The 20,948-nt window shown below is 37.5% G+C and overlaps 1 protein-coding gene across 1 annotated transcript; it reads right to left on the bottom strand.

Moving 5' to 3' along the window:
* Positions 1-1,916: 1,916 nt before the first annotated feature.
* On the bottom strand, positions 1,917-19,687 carry Etnppl (ethanolamine-phosphate phospho-lyase). The gene is made up of 13 exons (XM_076864509.1): positions 19,494-19,687; positions 16,536-16,654; positions 16,147-16,306; positions 14,312-14,386; positions 11,836-11,926; positions 10,646-10,762; positions 8,708-8,790; positions 7,858-8,083; positions 6,423-6,577; positions 5,719-5,808; positions 5,373-5,503; positions 3,553-3,620; positions 1,917-2,393 (listed from the first exon to the last, which is right to left on the bottom strand). Exons 1-13 carry the CDS (start codon positions 19,547-19,549, stop codon positions 2,265-2,267), a joined length of 1,500 nt encoding a protein of 499 aa, XP_076720624.1. The 5' UTR covers positions 19,550-19,687; the 3' UTR covers positions 1,917-2,264.
* Positions 19,688-20,948: the final 1,261 nt, after the last annotated feature.

The following is a 20,948-nucleotide window of genomic DNA, read 5'->3' as shown; positions in this document are numbered from 1 at the left end:
ATACACCCTGGTTTTCCTGGGTCCTCCTAGTCTATCTGTAACTGTGTATAGAAAGGTATAGCAGCCCTGGCCCAAGGACAGCATGGTCACCAGGGGCTCAGACTCCTTAGGAAAGAGGATGTTCAGAAGTTAACAAAGGGTGACTGGAATTCTGATAGTGGAGAGGGAGATGATAGGCTAGCTGTGGCTCAGAAAGCATTTGCAATGGCAGGAGTTGTAGTTTGCCTTGCTAATCTTGCTCTTTTAAATTTTCTCTCAGGAAGAGACACCTACAGAAACCTTGGAAAACTGCTCCCTGAAACATCTGCATAAGTGGATCTGTATAGCACAAAGGGTACAGTGGTATACCACCACAGCCACAGAGGGGCGTGGCTCAGCTCCCCATTCTGATGAGCTCAGAGAGGAAGCTGTACTTCCAACTCCATCTTGGGATTAAATATATATCTCCGAGGCTCTATCTTGGATCCCAGAGGACCCAAACTATTACCACCTGTATTTTTTAAAATATTTTTTTAGTTATAGTTGGACACAATACCTTTATTTTATTTATTTTACATGGTGCTGAGGATCGAACCCAGCATCTCACATGTGTTAGGCGAGCGCTCTACTGCTAAGCCACAACCCCAGCCCCACCACTTGTATTTTAAAACCACAGAAATGAGGCAGCTACCTGAGACCCCATGCACAGGTAGTGTTTGTTGCATTCAGGAGGGAGTCACTTATTTGCATACCTTCCCTCCTTACTATTTAAGCTGACTTTGTAGCTAATGAAGAGGAGTTTGTCAGAGGAAGGTCTTAGCTTTACACTCAGAAAACTCAAAACACAAGTATGTGCTTTCTTGTTGCCCTGCTCTTGAGCACAAATAGCAGCTCTAGTGATCGAAGGAGATGGGAGCTGTCTGAGCCTTCTAACAAGATGTATGCACAGGAGTGTGGTTCTGGGTTATGGAAGGTCTGGTTGTCTTGTAATGATCTTGCCCCCAGAAGCAAAGCAAACCTCTATTCTTTCTCCTCACCAGCTCCTGAGAGCCAACCTCAGCGTTATCCTGCCAGAATCTACAGTCACAGATAATATTTTTAGAAGTCAAAGGGTAATAATGAGAAAGACACTTTTATAGCACTTTTATGATGTACTCAAAAAGAAAGCTTTTTTTTTTTTTTTTGCAATTAATTTTCCTCTCAATCTCCCTCTGTTATCAGGAAAGAGTCATAGCAAAGTTAGTGTCTCTTTTTTTTATGAAATAATAATAATAAAAAACAAAGCACAAAGTTGAATAACTATTAGGAAGGCAGTAAGGAGATAATGTGAAAAGTCCACTCTAAAATTCAAATTTCTTCCAGTTCAGTACATTAGTGAATGTCTCCTGGGACCATCATGTAACAAAGAAACCCTTGAAGTCCTGGGTTTCCTCACTTCATTTTACCCGGGTCAAGCTAGGGGTGTGTGTGTATGCCTATAATATGGTCCGACTAGGGTAGATAAGGGGGTATATGTGATGATAAACTTGTGATAGAGAAAGGTGATGGGTTAAAAGGTCAAGGTAACACAATTTTTTAGTAGACAGAGCTGAAGTCTCCAGACTCTAAAGGCTGTGCTTTGGCTACTGCTGCTGTTCCAGAAACACTCAGATGAGCGTTTGTGTATGCTTCTTGTTCCCCTCCCTGTCTCCACAGGGTGATGATTAACTAAGTCTCCCACCAGAGGTTATTATTCATTCACATTTTAATATTTGCAGCATATAATTTTTTTCTACATGACTGTGATTTTTTGGCACTCCAACCTTTAACATTCTCTGCAAAAGAAGGGTAAACACTTTCCTAGTAAATTTTTAAATGTACATCATCTTTTATTTTTTACAGTCCATAAATATATTTTTATGTTAAACCATTATAGAATTCATATTTAATGCACAAGTCTCCAAAGTTAAGAATCTATTATACTCAGTTCTTTAATTTCAAACATTGAAACCTGAGGGTAAAACTGCCATCTTAGTTTTGTATTTCCCAACTTAAATTTAGAAGAATAAGTTAAGTAACTTCAGAAATCTCAAGTAAGGAATTAATAGGCTAGAGAATGAATTAGTAATCTTGGCTTAGTTTAATTGCACTTGGTTTATTCTTATTACTCATTTACCTTTTTCCTTACAAATCTAAACTGAATGAAAACTCTACCTGTAGATAGCACAATAGAACTACAAAGAGATGAGACATATCCATTCATTCTCTGCAACTCTGGAAAATGATGACTTCATAATGCTAATCTTTCATGTCTTGAGCCTTTTACTGAGCAGTGAATGCTTATTTGTGCACATTCCATTTCTCTTTCTGCTGGGATTTTCTGTGGGGTCATTGATGCTGTCACTGAGCAATTCCACATGTGCGTCCTTGTGCATCTGCAAGACAGACACACAAAACTCTCACCGCTGCACCAGCCCAACCTTTGCAAGACCTACTTAACAGACGAACACACACAAACCCCAGGGAAAAAAGAACAAGACAAAGCAATATTGATTGTTCCTCTCTAACTCCCTTATTAGTATCTTCAGTAGACATTTGAAATGTGATGGCAACATAAGATCTGGGACTCTAAGTCAAAATTTCATACATGTGTGTTGATTTTGCTAACTCTGGAAAGGGATTTCCTGTGGTGAACTTTTGTTTTTGCAGGATGCTTTTCAGTGCTTGGTCAATGTGTTTTTGCAGCTATGATTCTATCCCAGACTTGAAAAACTGCTCTTGAACTTCATATAAAAATGGATTCCTATATTCCTGTGTTGAGTGAAGAGACAGAAACATTCCCATTAGCAAATCATTTGCTCTCACTCAAACAGCCCAGTGTTTTTCATCATGGAAAAGACTCTGCTGACTGCACTGGATGTGCGGGCGGCCTCTGGGCACTGAGTGTTCCTTCACGCATCTAAATCACAAACAAATAACAAGTTATGCAACAAAACCTCTCAAGTTTTTGCCTTTTTGTTTCCCAACCCAGGGTGCTCTTTCTCACACCCTGGGCAGCTTGGGAAGAGAATGGAAAGGCCCCTGTGCTAGAAACACATCAAATGCAGAAACTAGGCCACTTAGTGCCAGATGATTCCCCGGCTGCGTTTAGAAGCTTCCACTTCAGTTCATTTCAGAACCAAGCTCTGGCACTGTGGAGCCACACTACAAACGCCTCTGCTGATGGTAAAGAGCAATGCGTGGGAACCAGAGGCGGTTATGCAGCTTAGGTCATTTGTTACCATCTCTCTCTATATTTTGAAAGCTCTCTTTGCAGGCAGAGGATATTCCTTGTGTGTGTGTGTGTGTGTGTGTTATAGAAATGATCCTGTAAGAATGGATCTTTTGCTTTATTTCTCTCAAATACTGTGATATAGACTTTGGAAATTTAATTGTGCACTCAAATTTGCAACAACAAGCCAATCCTAGACTGGGCTTGTTTTGTTCTAATAGCCACTGTACAAGTCATTTTAAGTTTTGCAATCTTTTTTTTTTTTTTTTTTAATTCCCAAAGCTTTACACTTTCTCCCTACAAATAAAGTAGCCAACTCTTACCTTTGTTCTGCATGGGGTATTCTCAGGGATCACACTTTGAGTTTTGGCTTGCATGGCTTCTTCTATAGCTAAATCAAGGAAGATATCATGGAAAAGACAGATAACAGAAAAATCCTTAAAAAAAAACTTTTGGTGTCCATCAGAATATCTTTATTCTAAAGAATGCAAAGGAAAGTGTGTTTAAAAAAGTGTCACTACATGGTAGTGCATGCCTGTATTCCTAATGGCTCAGGAGTCTGAGGCAGGAAGATTGCAGGTTCAAAGCCAGCTTCAGCAATTTAACAAGGCTTGAGTAACCTGGTAAGACCCTGTCTCAAAATAAAAAAATTAAAAGGGCTGGGGATGTTCCACACACACACACACACACACACACACAAAAAAAAAAAAAAAAAAAACATCACTATTAAAACTTCTGGCTTTAAATTTTTATTAGAACAATTTTTTTCTGTCCCACTGCAAATGATACTCAAGCCCTGAGTTGGCTTCTGCTTTCCCAACCTATAGCCTTTCTTCCAGGGGGACTGAGGACACACAGGTTCCTAAGGAATGCTTGCCATGTTTAGGTGTGAGCACAGTTTCTGAGTCCAGACAGTTATCCTATTGTGAACAGGCTAACTCTCAAGTTTCCAAACATTAATTATCGATTTCATATGCTATATTGATTCCTGGATTCTCAGCCTTATTCTAACCCTGAAAGGTGAGAAATAAGCAGGAAGTTGAATCTTAAAAATATAACTAAAAGCAACAACAGAAATGAATGAACTTTTCAATAGTGCTTTATGATATTCAACATGGATTTACAGTGCTTATTTACTTTCTTTTTTTAATATTTATTTTTTAGTTTTAGGTAGACACAATATCTTTATTTTATTGTTATGTGGTCTTATGCATGCTAGTTGAGCACTCTACCACTGAGCCACAACCTCAGCCCCAGGGCTTATTTACTTTCTAACCCAATTTATGTTCATAACAGAAAAACAAGTTTACCTAATAGCATAATATGATTAAATAAAGACAAATTCCCATGATAGGCTATAATTCTGAATGATAAACAAAAGTAAAAAATTAAATTGGAATAAACCAAGATATTTTAACAAATATTTCAAATATTATTTCAATGAAAAGAAAAAATTAAACTTTAAACACACGAAGTCAAACAATTCGGCATAATAAAAATTGTTAACCTGTAGACTATAATTTTTATTAAAATGTTTTAGGTGTTTTAATGGCACTATGCTGAAAACTATATGCTGTGGTATTTATAGTACATGATGTAATGAAGACATTCAGTTTTAAAATCCTTCTCCTTCTCCTTCTCCTTCGCCTTCCCCTTCGTGTGTATGTGACTGGAGATTGAACCCAGGGGAATTCTACCACTGAGCTACATCTCCAACCTTTTGTATTTTTTATTTTGAGATATGGTCTAAGTTACCCAGGCTGGTTTTGAACTTAGAATTTTCCTGTCTGAGCCTCCCCAAGTAGTTGGGATTACAGGCATATGCCACAGTGCCTGGCTAATATCCTAGTTATTTAAAGTAAAAATAAACAATAAAAATAGAAGTGTGCTATTTCAGTCAAAACTTAGATTTGAAGTTGTGTGAGTTTAAACTGAAAATTTTGATTTAACTAAGAGCCTATGTAGTTGTTATTTTTCAGCTGTTTCTAGTTCTAAATGGAAAGTTATACATTTGTCCTCCCTCACTTCCATCATGGACACAAGATGCTCATGGTCATGGATGGCTGAGGCTGAGGCTGTGGGGAGGCAGTGAGTTTTGAGGAGGAGGCCAGGAAACATCTTAAATATATATCTGTGTACCCACCTGTTAAAATCCCATCGAGTTGGTCCACCATAAACTTTGCATTTTCTTCAGTGAAGCACATGGGTGGTTTTATTTTAAGCACATTTCTATGAGGTCCATCGACACTGAGCAGCACTCGTTTTTCTTTCATCCTAATTAGTGTAGAAAATATATGTGAGTGTATATGAATGACAGCTAAGATTGCTTAAGGACCATGGGAACACAGTGCAGACATAGACTCTGCATTCAAGAAGCCCACATTTATAAACTGTATGTGTCTTAAATTTTCTTTTTTTGGAGAGGTAAGAGTAAGTGAAACAAGCTTTCAAGTGGGCCAAGGTACCAAAAGATGTGGAGGAGAATTTACTTGTAGATGACATGCTGGGCTTCTGCTGTGGCCGGGGTTCTTTCCTCATGGTCCTTCACTAAGTCAATCCCGATAAAAAGGCCGATGCCCCTGGGAATGTGGGGAAGAAAAACTTGACACACATTCTAGAGAACACTGCACTGTCACAAAAAGTTAACACTGCCCCAAAATTCAGTTTAGTTTAAAGCTGAATGTGATACCCTTGAAGTGTAATTGTTATTGATTTTTAACCAACCCAGTGTTCATGGTTAATTCTAGTTTTTGAAACAGTTTTTCCATGAATTTTTTTTCTCTATTATAAAAGGAAAGGACTTAAAACAACCTTTTCATGCCATTTAGTTTCCTCAGGATATTTATGATGGTAGATATCCATATGTATCTGAAAAATATCCAACTTTCTAGGAGGACATGTTAAATAATTTTGCATAGATTGTTTAGAATTACCTTAAATGTCTTCATTTCATTTTGGGGGGAGCTGAAATTATGCTAGATTTATAAAAAAGAAACAGGATGAAAGGAAAGATATACACACAAATATTAATAGTGATGATATCTGTATTTGAAAGAAGAATGATTTTTACATTCTGTTTCTCAGTGTTTTCTAGATTTAGTTTTATATACTTTATTTTAAATTTATAATGTAAAATATAAGCTTCTATTTTGGAAAAACAAATAACTAGAAGACAACTTCATAATAAACATACCTAATATTGCCTATCAAAGTGTGCTTAGCCTTCAGCTTATTCAGTAACTCAATAAGGTAATTTCCTACTTTCATAGCATTTCCCTGGAGGTCTTCCTTTTCAATGATATCCAGGACAGCCAAACCAACAGCACAAGACACTGGATTTCCTCCATACTTCAGAAGAAAGACAGAACCATTGAATTAGTGATATTGCTTCATCTATGAGAAATTTAGCTTCCACATTCATAAGTGAAAATATGATTTTAATAACATTTTCTCCTACAATATTAATTTCTCAGATTTAGAATACAGTATGATTCTATTTATTTAGGATTGAATGGAAATTCATTCCAGAATATATTTTGCATGCTGCACAACTGGTATGAAGGATTATCAAGGAATGTATTGTTTCATCCAAACAAAAACAAAAAGACATCATATTATAAATGAAGGATTTCAGAGTATGATTCAGTGAAGGAATTTGAGCTTTCTACCCTTGAAGAGCTGAGTGAAAATAGCTAAGCAATGTCATTTTCTCTGGATAATTTATGTCATTTGAATTTTACTTTTAGCTTTTCACAAATTTTGTATACATATTGTACAATCCACAATAATTTTTCCAAGGCTAAAGCTTAAAACTTTTGGGAGTAAAGCCATGAAAATAAAATTTCCAAAAGATAAAAATTTACTGTCTCTTATGATAGTTGTATGACTTTTATAATACTGAATCATCTAAATACTTTAAAAGTTTCTTGGGAATTTTAATCATGATACAAAAAGATCATATTGTTTGTGAATATATTCTAACTGACAAAGTTTAACAGGATAGCCAACTATTACTAGAAAAATTAATAAGGCTGTTTTAGGAAGAAAAAGACACATCAGAAAAATATAAGGAATGCTGTGCCATATACAACAAAATTTTGTTTGGCAAGGGTTCTCCTGTGGTTACTGGTGAAACACTCTTAGTCTTTACTACACTGGCAAAAAGTATAGGAACATGCATTATTTTTCCCTCTTAGAATTAAAGTTGTAGAATTTTTAGTCATATCCTTATTGTTAAATGCTTAAGTTTTCTCACATTTTTACGTTTTAGTCAATAGCCATATAAGGAACATTTTTAGTATAAATTTCTAAACTTAAGATCAGGAGTCAGTAGGGTTTGAACATTTGTAACATTTGTTGAACATTTGTTTCCTCCTGGGAAACACAGTTCTAGAATCATCTATCTATTTATCCTCTCATCCATAGTGTGTTAAGCAGTTGTCTTATCCCACTCTGCTCAAAATAATAATAATAATCTCTTATATCGTAATGAATGGATTAGAACAAATGGTATCTAGTTGCTGTTTTAAGTTGTGTCCTTTGATTATTTACAAAGTTGAAATTTTTGTAGGTTTAATAAAACAATTTTTAAATGAAAAAAAATGTTAAACTGGTAGACCAAAATTTACCGTATTGAAATACTCCACCCCAGCGTTGTTGAAGGCTTCTGCAATTTCATTGGTTGTCACTACGCATGCCATTGGGTGGCCATTGCCCATGGGTTTTCCCATTGTGACAATATCTGGAACAAAGTCCTCACCATGCATTTGGAAGCTCCAGAAATGTTTTCCAACTCGGCCAAAGCCTACCTGAACTTCGTCAGCTATGAACACTCCCCCTGCTTTGTGTACATATCTGAAAAGCAAAGGTGTGCTTTAATGCCTTCAGATTACCAAGTGTCCCCAGACCTACACATAAATATATAGATTATTACAAAAAATAAATAAAAAATAATTTTTAAAATAGTGGAAAAAAGATGTAGATTATTTAAGACAAAAAAGCATTGTTAACCTGAAGCCTTGATGTATATTAAAAATATTCAGAATCCCACACACATGTTACAATATAATAATACAATTTCTAGATTGGATATATTCCACACTGTTAATGCATGTGTGCTGCTTAAAGTAAGCTATATTGCAGTGTTTTAAGTGGAAAGAGAAAGAATTGAATGAGTAGTTTTTAGCAGAATCTTCAGATTTTTACTAATTGGTAAGGCTTAGGTGCCAGCCAATCAGACAGGATGCCAGATGAGGGACAGCTGGAGACAGCTCTGCTGGGCCATATGCAAACCCTTTATTTTCTGGATCTTGGGGAAGGAAAAGGGGGGCATCTGAGAGTCCTGGGATGGCAGGCACTCAGGAGTGGCTATTTACCAGCTAACCTGGGAGTACTTTAGTGTATTGGCAACCAATATGGCCCTAGAGAATTGTCACAGTGCCCTCAGTCTGACCAATGGTGCCCACGTCAAGTACATACTCTGCCACTTTCTGGAAGTAGCCTGCTGGAGGGATTATTTGTCCGCCACAACTCTGCATGGATTCAGCAATAAAGGCAGCAATCTATACAAGAGAAGAGGGAGTCACAGTCCATTAGGTCCCCCTCTAACCCCCTAAGAAAGAGGATTGCTTATAGAGCTGGTTATTTTAAAAGTGGCTAGGAATAGAACTGTTATTAAGTGGCAGGTCAGCCTTTTGATTAAAAACAAAAGGAAGGTGTCTATGCTAGAAAAGCAAATGATCTTATTAGTTGTTGAAATTCTAGGGTACCCGTCAAGCTACCAAGAGAAATGGAGAAGATGAGAGGGAACTCCCATTTCTGCATCATTAATTAAGTGCAGTGGTTTCATTATTAGGATGATCTGAAAAAGACTGATGCTTTGAGAAGACCCTCTAAAATTTTACCAGGGTTTCCAAGGCATCACCATGGCACTTTTTAGCCAGCTTGGTGAAATAGGACTTCTTGAAGCTAGAATTGGCCTAACGGTGGCTTGTGGCCATATGTGATTATTACTCTACTGTATTTTCTAGGTCTTGCCCTGAGCCACACTTCCCTCACAGTTAGGCAACTCACAATAGGAACTATATATGAAGTATTTTAGAGACTAAGGAAAAAGTAGGAAATAGAAACTGCTCAAGTAAGAAGAGAACATGCAAGAAGAACATCAGATAAATCAAGAGAACCAAGGGTCTAGTTCAAACTACACCTTCACAACTGTATCATTTTGGGTTAAGTTCTTCACTTGTTAGCACTGTCAGGTATTAGCTATAGAATAAGCCTGTTGGACTCCAGAGATTTCTAACCTAAAATTCCATGGGTCTGCAAGCACATCATTCAGAAGCACCTGTCTTATATTTTCTCCTTGTCTTTAGCATTGTTAACACAACAGCATTAACCCCCAAACTACCGAATGCTAATATTCTCAAAAACTTATCCAGATTCTCTTTTAGTGACAAAAGGCCTATATGATCTAGTTATAATGTAATTTTTTTCCCTGAAAGCATTGACTACCATCATAGATGTAAAGACATATAGGCTTTATTTGAAGAGAAAGTATAAAGCTCCCCAGCACAGCTAGAGTTTTAGGTATATCTGCATAGAGATATCTCAAAAGAAGATATGGAAAATGGATGGATAAGAAGAAATAATGGAGAAATGTGAATGGATCTCTAGTCATAATGACAAAAATATTTAAGTTAATTGGAAAAAGTAAACCATTTTTTTAAAATTAAGGGGTTTTCTTTTTGAATTGCTACATCTATGCCATAAGCCAGTTTAAAGGCAAAGTATTATCAAATACCTACATAAGTAACTCTCAAATTGAAGATGAAGATGAATACAGTAGGATAAAGACTAAAAAAAAAAAAAAAATGAAAACCCTTTGAGGACTCTGTTTCTGAAGTTTGGGCCATATTGGAAGGACATTTTTCTACCTTGGCTTACCCAGGTGCAGACCAAGCCCAGGCAGTGTAAGTTAAGGAAGCTTGAACTATGTCCATGGAAGAGCCCTGTGGGAAGTCTACATTGATCCTGAGACTCCAGGGCCACTCTGTCCCTTCACCCTATGTTAACCCCTATGTTCATTCATCTCAGAAGAGTCTTCCCTGGTTTATCACCTTTCTTAATTCTCTCATCCTCAATGCCTCTGGACCAGACCCTGCATACCCCTGAAGAGGTCAGAAGTAGGCTACTAGTTCTTCAATGAGGATGGTGTTTGCATTTCCAGAATAAGTATTAGTAGACAGTCAGAGGTGTGTCTGTAATCATGCTTTTTCCCCCCTCAACATGAACCAAGTGAAACATGCAGCCAGAGAAGCACAGAAAGGGAATTCAGATCTAATCCTTTCTCTTCTCTACTGTGAATTACAGTTTCAACCCATTTTATAAAAGGTGTTAATGTATTTTGAAAAAGCTAACCTTCCTTCCATTGTTATGAGCTTCTTCAATAATCTTCCTCACTTCATCTGCATAAGCACTGGCTGGGTCTGAGTGGTCTTCTCTATATTTTCCTCTGTAAATATCTGGAGTTGGTGCCTGAAAACATCACATGATTCAGCTTCTCATCATTTACCTCTTGAATAAACTTTTTTAAAAAAGTATTTTCCCACAACGGCATGGGAGTAAGTTGATCATGTCGAGTTAAGTGACTCTAGGTTTTTCTGTTCTTTTTCCTTAGCATTTCTGAATTCTGTGAAGAAATGACCTCTGTGAATTATGAACAGGAGCTTGGATTTGCTTTCAGAACCTTATAAATGAAACTTTGTTTCTATTCACATAAGTAGCAGATTCAAATCAACAAGTGTAATTATAAAACACAAAAATGTTAATGAATGGAAACCATATTAAACATTCTATATTTAAAATGAATCAACACTTGTCAACTATATTATTCATATTAATAATTCAGAAATATAAAGAGTGCCTCAGCACTGTCTTCAGATATGAATAATAGACTTAAGAAAGCTACGGATCCTCAGTTAACAAACACACCAAATGGATTTCACTGTTTCTCAACTTGGTTTCTTTATTTGACTTTTAAATTAATCTATATAATAATGTAGCAATAGAATAAATTTTATAAGTCATGCAAACTCAATTTAACTCTGAATTTTAAATTGGTATGAGTGGTATAAAAAGTAATTGATCAAGGAGCAAGAAAAATGAAATGACAGCTGTGAACAACATATTGTACTACTGTACTAATTTGCCTGTGATGATACTCACCAGTGAACTAAAGCCACATTTGGTCTCTAGTCCTTAGACTTTAGCAAGTCATGTAACTATTCTAGATCTTACTTTTCTTTTTTTATGGTTTCCTTCCTTCTTTCCTTCTTTCATTTCACTATTGAGGATTGAACCCAGGAGGGCTTTACCACTGAGCTGTATCCCCAGTCCTTTAAAATTTTCATTTTAAGACGGGGTCTTATTAAGTTGCCTAGGCTGAACTTGAACTTGAGATTCTCCTGCCTCAGCCTCCTGAATAGCTGAGATTACAGGCATGTACCACACTGCCAGGCCTTGGTTTCATTTTGATGATGTTGAGCTAGATTATCACTAGGCATTTTTCTAGTACTAGTGTTCTGATTCTAAGATTGTCAGATACTTACCACATGAACAAACTCTTTCTTGACATCTTTGCCCTTCCGAAATTTATATGGACTGATCTCAATTAAAGATGATAAGTGACCATGGTAAGCACTGAAAAGAAAAAGAATAGTAACCAAGATTTCTCTGGAAGGATGCTTTTCTAATGTATAAAAAATAGTGTTGCTTATTACCCCTATGCATCCATCCACATTGATGCCAGGTTTAACTGTATAAGATCTAATTTTTCATGGTAACTCTGGCCATTTAATTTGTTCATACATGGAAGGCCTCAGGTGGTTTCTTTTCAGTAGGGAAAATCACATTATTTTTTTGCTAGTGCTAAATTATATTATCTAAAGATGAAAAATTATTTTCTATATCTTCGTGCAAAATTATATACATATGTATTTTTCAAATATATGTGATAGTTACATACTGGTAAATTTTGAGAACAACTTTATTTTTAAATTTTTTTGTTCTTATTTCTTTGGAGTACTGGGGAGTGAATGACAAACTGCTTTATATCAAAGAATGGGCATGTGTTTCTGTTTGGGATGACTTCTGAAGGATGTCCAGTTGCAAATATTAGGCAAACAGTAATTAGGAAGGAACAGGAGGTATGTTCAAGAAAAACCTAGATTATGGTGACCAAATGGTCATGAAATTCCTCTCATTTAAAACACAAGTGGCAATGATATTTTTTGCTTGTTTTTTTTTTTTTCAGAAATATAATGGAGAGATCTGGAAAGGAAATTACAAAAGGCTCTTGAACAGATAAAGCAAAAAACTTGCCCCAGCATAGATCAGACAGGCTATAATGTCTTCATAATAAAATTAGTATGGTATCAGAATAAGAACGTATAGACCTCTGGAACAGAAAAAGAGCTCAGAGGTACATCCATACATAAATGATAAGGAAGTGGGGGAAAGGTGGATTCAATATGAGAAATAGTTAATAAATAGAAGAACATCTTTCTAATCTGGGTGGGGAAATGAGATGGGGATTGGGAAGAAGGGAAGAAACATTTTTTAAAAATATGTAAAAAACCCAAACCACAAGATGCATATGAAGAGAGTCTCAGATTAATAATTAGAAAAATGTAGAGTAAAATGACACTGAGAGATATGTTATACCTATTAGACTGGTAAAAATTATTTTAAAAAGTTAGCTGGATAAACATTAGTGAAAATTTTTAGTGATAAATTTTAGTGCAAAATAGGAAGTCTTCTGTGTGGGATGCTGCTACCATTTTGCAGACAACTGTGACAGTATTTAGTCAAATTAACAGTATTTGTAGTGTACCCTATGGCTCAGCAGTCCTGTTTCTGGGTGTCCTAAGAAATTCTCAGAAAAGACTTCAAGGGCACAGGTATGAGGAAGCTTGTTGCAGCACTACTGCTTGTGGTGGCTGGAGGTAGGTGGCAGTTACAGTACCCGTATTTGGGGACTGCTTTCAGATAGTTAGAATTGCGCTGAGATTTCCTGTGACAGTCATTCCCCACATGTAGCTGTTGGGTGCTTGAAATATAGCTAGTCTGATTTCAGATGTCCTGTGGGTGCAAAACCAACACTGGACTTCCAATATTTAGTACAAAAAAGAATGTAAGATGTTTTAGTATCTTTTATATTGATTGCACATTGAAAGGATTATGCCTTTTATAATGTCTGCTAGAACATTTTAAAGTGCTTATATGGCTCACATTGTATTTCTATTGGACAGCGCTCAGAAGAATAGAACAGATGTCCCCCTAACAACAGAATTCTTAAAACACAATGACAAGGGATAAAAGGTGGAAACAGAAAAAGACACCCAAATCGTTTTAATTAATTTTTCATAAAATTAAAAGAGATACACATTTTACATGAAATAAAATGAAATATATACATTATTAGTTGTCTATAGGTATGGGAGGATGGGCACAAAATAAAGGACATAATTAGTTCCACCCCCTGCAATTGAGGATTGTGGGATGGAAGTTAGAAAAGAAAATAAAAACCTCCCTAGTAAATATAGAACTTGTCAAATTTCTTGTTTAAAATGTAATAAATCAAGTTTGAGAGGTAAGATTAAATGTGACTTAATTGTCACAAACTTAGTTGGCTGTTGGGTTCCTTTAAAAATTTGTTCTAAATTGTTACCTTTAAAATTAATTACAATGGATAATCATGAAAACGAAACAAATGATATTTTTCTTTTAAAGAAGACTGAGTTAGATGTAGTAGTGGCAGAATAAATACTGTGTGAAAATTCAGCCTGATTCATGCAAAACCCATGAGGCTACAGCCTCCCCAGCACCAAGTACAGCCTCCCCCATGTGCTGGTATGAAAAGAATTATCCTCTGGATTTAATCTGGCCTTGCCACCTTCCACAGAATTTAAAAAACATTGTCCCATATGTCTGCCCTCTTCCACAAGTGCTTATGGTATTAGTATAGATATGATCAGAACAGTTTTATCTCTGAGGGGGGTTCTTGATTAGAAATCTGAGACTTACTGGTCCAGAGTGATCACATCTTGGTGGTCTCGGAACTGCCGAGCCAGGCGTAAAGCTAAGTCATTGGCTTCAGATCTAGTAAGATAACATAGTAGAGAGAGGGGACAATGTGATGATCTCTTTATAAAATATTTTAAAATGTTAATTATGAACGTTGTAAGGTTATATTTATTCAGAGATTTAATAAGTAGTAAGAAGTCCTTTTCTTCCTCTTCAATCTTACCCACCCTGAGCTCACGTCACTCTCTAATCCAAGTCTCCCAGAGGTTTTCAATAGAGAATGAGACATACAGAAGCTGCCCAGGAAAAATCACAGAAATGCTGCCCATTTCAAGTCTAGTCCAGCTCCATCATTAGGTAATATTTTTTAAAAATATTTATTTATTTTTTATTTGTTCTACTTAGTTATACATGACAGAAGAAGGCATTTCAATTCATTGTACACAAATGGAACACAACATTTCAATTCTCTGGTTATACATGGTGTAGAGCAATCATACATGTGGGAAGGGGTTGTGAGAGGAGGAAAGATGGTGGAATGAGATGGACATCATTATCCTAGGTGACCATTTTTGAGGACTTCTTAGGAAGCTTGAACCAAGCTGATCTCAGGAGGAGGAATAGGAGGCTGAGAGTGCATGCCTGGCTACCACGCTTGTTGTATTGGCTCAATGTCTATGACATGAAGGTCATTTTCCCCCTAACTGGTTCAGAGCGTCTAAATACACTACCCATACAAGGAGGAAGAAAATAATCATTTGGGGAATCTTTACTGTTTGCTTTATTATGCTGAATACTTACCAGTATTTATTCTCAGAACAACTCCACAGGAGTTTCTTTGTCTTCTTTATATAGATGAGGAAAGAGCCTCAGAGAGGTTAAGCAACCAGAAAAAAGGTTTTACAACTAATAAGAGGTAGAGTCAGGATTCAGATTAAAGCCTATATAACTCCAAGCCCATTATTTTTTGTCCTAGATATGCATCCAGTCTTTGGGGACAGTGTTTTTTGTGACTAATGTCACTTAATAGCATGGAATGCTTTATAAATGAAAGTAAAAATATCACATTTATTAGAGGCAAGATTGCTTTATAACAATAGATCCTAAACTATCTTCTTAATTCTTTACAAAGAAAAAAAAAGAATATTCTAAGTTTGGTTTTAAAATAGCTATGGAAAAGTGAATCATACAAAATCATATAAGCAAACATTTATAGTATTTGTAATAGTTAGTTTTAATACATATATACATATAGATAGATATATAACTTTAAAAATAAGAGTTTCTGCTGCATATTCAGCTTTTCCAACTTTGCAAATAGATACATGATAATTCTAATTCACAGAATTTAAAAGTTGGAATGTACCTATTCACTTGAACTTCCCCTTTCCTCCCTCCCCATCCCCCTTCCTTTCTTCTGTTTTTTTCCTTCTTCCCTTTCCTTCCTTCCTTCCATTTATGTTGGGGAAATACATTCAACTTCTGTAAGAAAATGAATCAATCAAAAATCATATAAAAGTAAAAACTTGCTTAATAGACTTATTTCTTTGCTAAAATTCATTATTGTTTTGAAAGAACTATCCTGGCCTATTGCTTCTTTAACTACTTACTCTACTGCCTGAAGAAGAGAGCATCATTTGACCAGTAAGATTCAGAGTCAAGAGACAAAAGAAACAGAAAGTCCAGCTCCTAATGCGAGGTCACTTGGTGACTGGTGAGAATCTCACCCAAATTTTTCAGACATCCATGCTCCACCATGAATCAAAAGGAAAGGTGTGCTTGAGAGAAGGTAGAATTTAACTGAAATGAGGATGCGGAGGAAACCAGAAACTTACCCTGAATTTGTAAAATAGAAAACAGAGAGCTTCTCGGGCAGGGTGGCCGAGAGGCGTTTGGCATACTCAACAATGTTGTCGTGGAGGAATCGGGAGTTTGTATTTAGCAGTTCCATCTGTTTCAGGGCAGCTGTGAACACTTCTGGGTGACAGTGTCCCACTAAAATTTAGACAAAGCCCAAGAAATAAGTGACAATTGTAAGTGCTCAGGACTTGAGGGGAATTCTGAAGCAAGCAAGACAAAAGTTGAGCTCTTCTCTCTTCCACACTTAGCTGTAACTTTTCCCTTTATTCGCCCATTCAGCAAAGAGGCTGCAGCTACTTGCAATTCCTGAGATAACTGCTTCATAAACACTTATTCCAAAGAACTACAAAGACAGGACATTTACCATGGGCAACATTGTTGATGCAGTCCAAGTACTGTACTCCTTTCTCATCGAACATGTACTGCCTCTGGGCTCGCACTATTTTGATGGGATCTGCAGCAAAGAAAACTTCACAAGAGGGCCTAGAAATAATCAAAGGAAATACTTTGGTCTGGCAGAACAACTCAGTATTTGTCCTTCTAAATGGAAAATTACTATTACATAAAAGAAAGGGAAAACACAACCTGGATGACGTGCAATTTTTCTTTTCCATTTCTTATCAGCCTGCAAACCTTTTATCATAATCCCCCATTCATGCCACTGCTCATATTTCTTATGGTAGTTATATTAAATTTGCCATGATTTGACAATTCAGTTTAGAGGCTCAAGAATCATTAACTTGCAGATAGCACTAATCACACAAATCAATAACTAATTTTCCTTTGGGAAATTTTGTTTTAAAACAAAAAAGTAATTTTTTTCTTTGATGCTTCCTGTATGGCAGAAACTATTACATATTTCACAAATGTTATCTCATTTAATCCAACAACACTATATAATAGGGATTGTTGTTCTCATTTTGATTAGTGAGGAGACTGAGGCACAGAAAAATTAAGAAACTTGATCAAGATTTATTAGCTAGTTAGTGAATGAAAAAAAAAAAGGATTTGAAAGTAGACTTTGCCTCTTCTTTTTTTTCCCTTCCAATCTACTATAAAGACATAAACAGGCAGGGCCCGATGGTGCCCATCTGTAATCCCCAGTATCTTGGGAGGCTGAGGCAAGAGGATTGTGAGTTCAAAGCCAGCCTCAGCAATTTAGTGAGGCCTTATCAATTCAGTAAGAAATTAAAAAAAAAAACAAAAAAAAAAAAAAAAAAAACAAGGGTTGGGGATGTGGTTCAGTAATTAAATGCCCTAGATTCAATCCTTAGTAAATCCCGACACTCCCCAAAAAGAGGTGAACAGCACTAAAAGCTAAATAAAAATAACTTACCAAGGGGTGATATTGACCAAATTACATTGTTATATGCATGTATGAATATGTAACAAAAATCCTCCTATTATGTATAATTACAATGCACCAATATGGGAAATTAAAAAAACTAAAAAAAAAAAAAAATAACAGAGTTTAGTATTATAAAGGAGATTTTGTAGATGACTTCTATTTCCACATATTTTGAGGGAATTTGTCCTATAAAAGATTTTCTATTCTTAAATAAGAGAGTATATTGATTATTGTGTATAGCAACTTCAGATTTTAAAATTGCGTCAGATTGGTATATTTAATTTTTGTAGTGCTGGAAGTTAAAGCCAGGGCCTAACAGTTGCAAGTATAGCACTTTATCACTGAATTCCTACATCCTCAGTCTCTCATTGAGGTAGTTGTTTGTTTTGCGGTACTGAGGATTGAACCCAGGGGCATTCACTCACTAAGCTACATTTCTAGCCCTTTTTCTTTTTTACTTTGAGGCAGGGTCTTGTTAAATTCCCTGGACTGGACTTCAACTTGCAATCTTTCTGCCTCAGCCTCCAAAGTAGCTAGGATAGTTTTAAAACAATCTAAAATGAAAATAATATTTAAGGAGAAATTTCTTGTTGATTCAAGCTTAACTATTAGTTTATACCTACTAGTTAAGATCCACAGAAAACCTTTTGCTATGAATGTGAACAGAAAGCTGCAGACTTCACCTTGCCTTTTAAACATAGTTTCCACCTTGTCCATCAGACTTCAGGTAAAAATTCTTCAGTCAGTTCATAGCTACATTCCTCCCACAAATAGAACTTGTTCTGCTCATCATGTCAGAAACTATTAGATTTCCAGTGGAATCTAATTACATCGGTTTGAAAACTAACAGAATGGGTGATTAGAAAAAGTGGGTGGTGATCAGCTATTGGGGGGGGGGTTGGCCATTTTTATCTCATTTTGGGGTTGAGCTCTAACTAGTCTCCTAAGCCATCTACAAACTTTCCTGTTTGAGGTTAGAAGCTTCAGTATGAGAAAATGCACAGCTTTTCCCCCAAAGAGGACACTACTTCTGTTCTTTTTTGTGTCCTTCTGTTCTTTTTTCCTCCTCTCATGCCCACCAGATGGCTGTAGCAGTCAACTGCAATACTGCGACAACTGGTCTTACTAGGTTAGTGCTAATACCTCTAATCAATCATTCATATTTACATGTATTTTTTTAAATACACAAATGCTAACCCTGATTTTCATTTGCTCGCTCCTCTAAAGCAGAATGTTATACCTACATTCATAAAACAGGAAATGAATTTGACAGAGCTCACAGAGGACTAGGACCAGAGCTCAGGTCAATCTTGTACACTCACCATTATATTACAAGTCGTTTATAATGTGGGCAAAACAAAGAAGATGGGGGAGAACACAGCATTTTATATTCGAAGTGAGGGCACAGCTGGGAGACCTAGGTGGTGCTGAGTATGGGCATCTGCTAACTGAACTGCCCTCTTTTCTGAGAGAAGGTGGTTTCGAGTTTTTCCACTGGCTAGATTAACCCTTTACGGCTTAACCGAGCATGCAACACACACACACTCCTTTTGTTTCAAACAAAAAAATGTCAATATTTGTTCGTTTTCATTGCCAAAACTACTTCTGGGTTCACACATTTCAAGCTCTCGGGCTGGGTGGGCGTGGGGGCGCCCATCCACCGAGTGGCTGTAAACTCTGGTCGCCAACTCCTCCAGCCGCCTGTCGTCAGCCTCCTGCCCACGATCGTCTCCGCCCAGCGCAGCCAGCTGCGGGCGCTTCTGGGCTAGCCGGCTGCGCCAGGGAGCACCGCGCGGGCAGAGGCAGGCGGGGGCGTGAGTGCGCAAGCGCGGCAGGCGGGCGGCGTCGCACCCGCTGGCCGGAGCCCAGGGAGCTTAGGTGCGCAGGTCTCTCTCTCACTCTCCTGTACACGCTTCGGCCCTTTGCACGCTTTCCCACCCCGTGCACCTTTCCTTCGGGCTGGGTAGCCCTTACCCGATGTACTTCCCTCGCAGCGCCAGCGTGTCCTGCTTGCTGTATAGCTCGCACATGGCAGCGGAGTGCTGGGCACCTCGAGGGGTCTCCCCTTTGAGGTCAGTGCGTCTCTTTCAGGAGTCGGAGACTTGTCTCAGCTCTCTGGCCTTTCCTCCCGTGTATCCCTCAAGGGGTCCCCTGGCCCTGGGCGTCGGAGGTCACTGGTGGCATCAGCTAGCTAGGGTCATCCCCCTTTTAAGTCTTGCTCTGCCTTTGCCCTTCGCCAAGTCCCTCCCTCCTGCTCCCCTCCTCCGCCTGGTGCCAGCTTGGCAAGTCACCGGAGCAGCCACCCCCGCCCCCAGTCTAACTGGCTCCTGTCCCTGCCCTGCTGATGCCCACTGCCCCTCCCCATCTCTGCAATTCTTTTTAACTGGCCTTTTATTTTCCTGTCTCCTTCCTTTGCCTGTGAATTCCCTCCTTCCCACATTCTTTGTGCCTTCTTTTTAGAGCATTCCTTTATCTTTTTTGTTAAAATTCAAAGATAGGGGCTCTCTGGAGATACCAAGATGGTACAGTTTTCTTCATTCTCACATAACTTACCATTTACTCAGCACAAGTAACAAGTCATATGCCCTAATGCTAAATAAGAGGGCCAGTTACCTCAGTTGGGAAGGATGTGTACATTGTTTCAAATATCTACTTGAACAATCACTACATATCTAATTTCTAACACATTCACATGGCTTATCTAATACAGTCTTCAAAATAACCTTGAGTGGGGTATGTGATAGTTATGCCACGTAACATTCGGAGAAGTGAGATTATTTCAGCTCCTTGATTTCCTTTAAAACGTTCTTCTCAAGACTTCTTAAAATTGAAATTAAATATGTGGACAGACCTAAATAATGCCGAGTTATAAATTATTTTAAGAACTAGAATTCATCTGGTTTAACTGCTCTTTTCTATGGATAACAACAATGAGGCCCTGGAGAGGGACAGCTTTATTCAAGGTCATTTTAGCTATAGAGTTAAAACGAGATCATTTCATTTGCTCTGTGTTTCCTAAAGGCAACAAAGAAGTTTAATTGGCCTGCATTGACATATTTGATAAATATTTGCAAATGACCTTTCTCTTGAATAAAGTGGTTATTAATTTACATCAGCTGGAGGAGTTGAATTTTGTTTTCTAAGGTAGAGAAACAGAGTCCTAGCAGGGACCGCTTGAAAAGAATTCTAGGTTTTATATTTGGGGAGGTTGTGCACACCTGTAAACCCAAATACCTGGGAGGCTGAGGCCGAAGGACTATAAGTTCCAGGCCACCCTGGGCATTTAGCTAGACCCTGTCCCAAGTTAAAAGTGCTAGAGATGTAGCCCTAGGTTCAATCCCCAATACCGAGGGGGTGGTTCCTTAGGTAGAAAGGCAGAGAGATGGGGAATGTGGCTCAGTGACAGAGCACTTTGCCTAGCACGTGTGA

Source organism: Callospermophilus lateralis, chromosome 8 (assembly GCF_048772815.1).
Source record: "Callospermophilus lateralis isolate mCalLat2 chromosome 8, mCalLat2.hap1, whole genome shotgun sequence".
In the NCBI taxonomy this organism is placed as follows: Eukaryota; Metazoa; Chordata; class Mammalia; order Rodentia; family Sciuridae; genus Callospermophilus; species Callospermophilus lateralis.
Note: the sequence above shows the minus strand (reverse complement) of the source record. Positions and strands in the feature narration are given on the sequence as shown.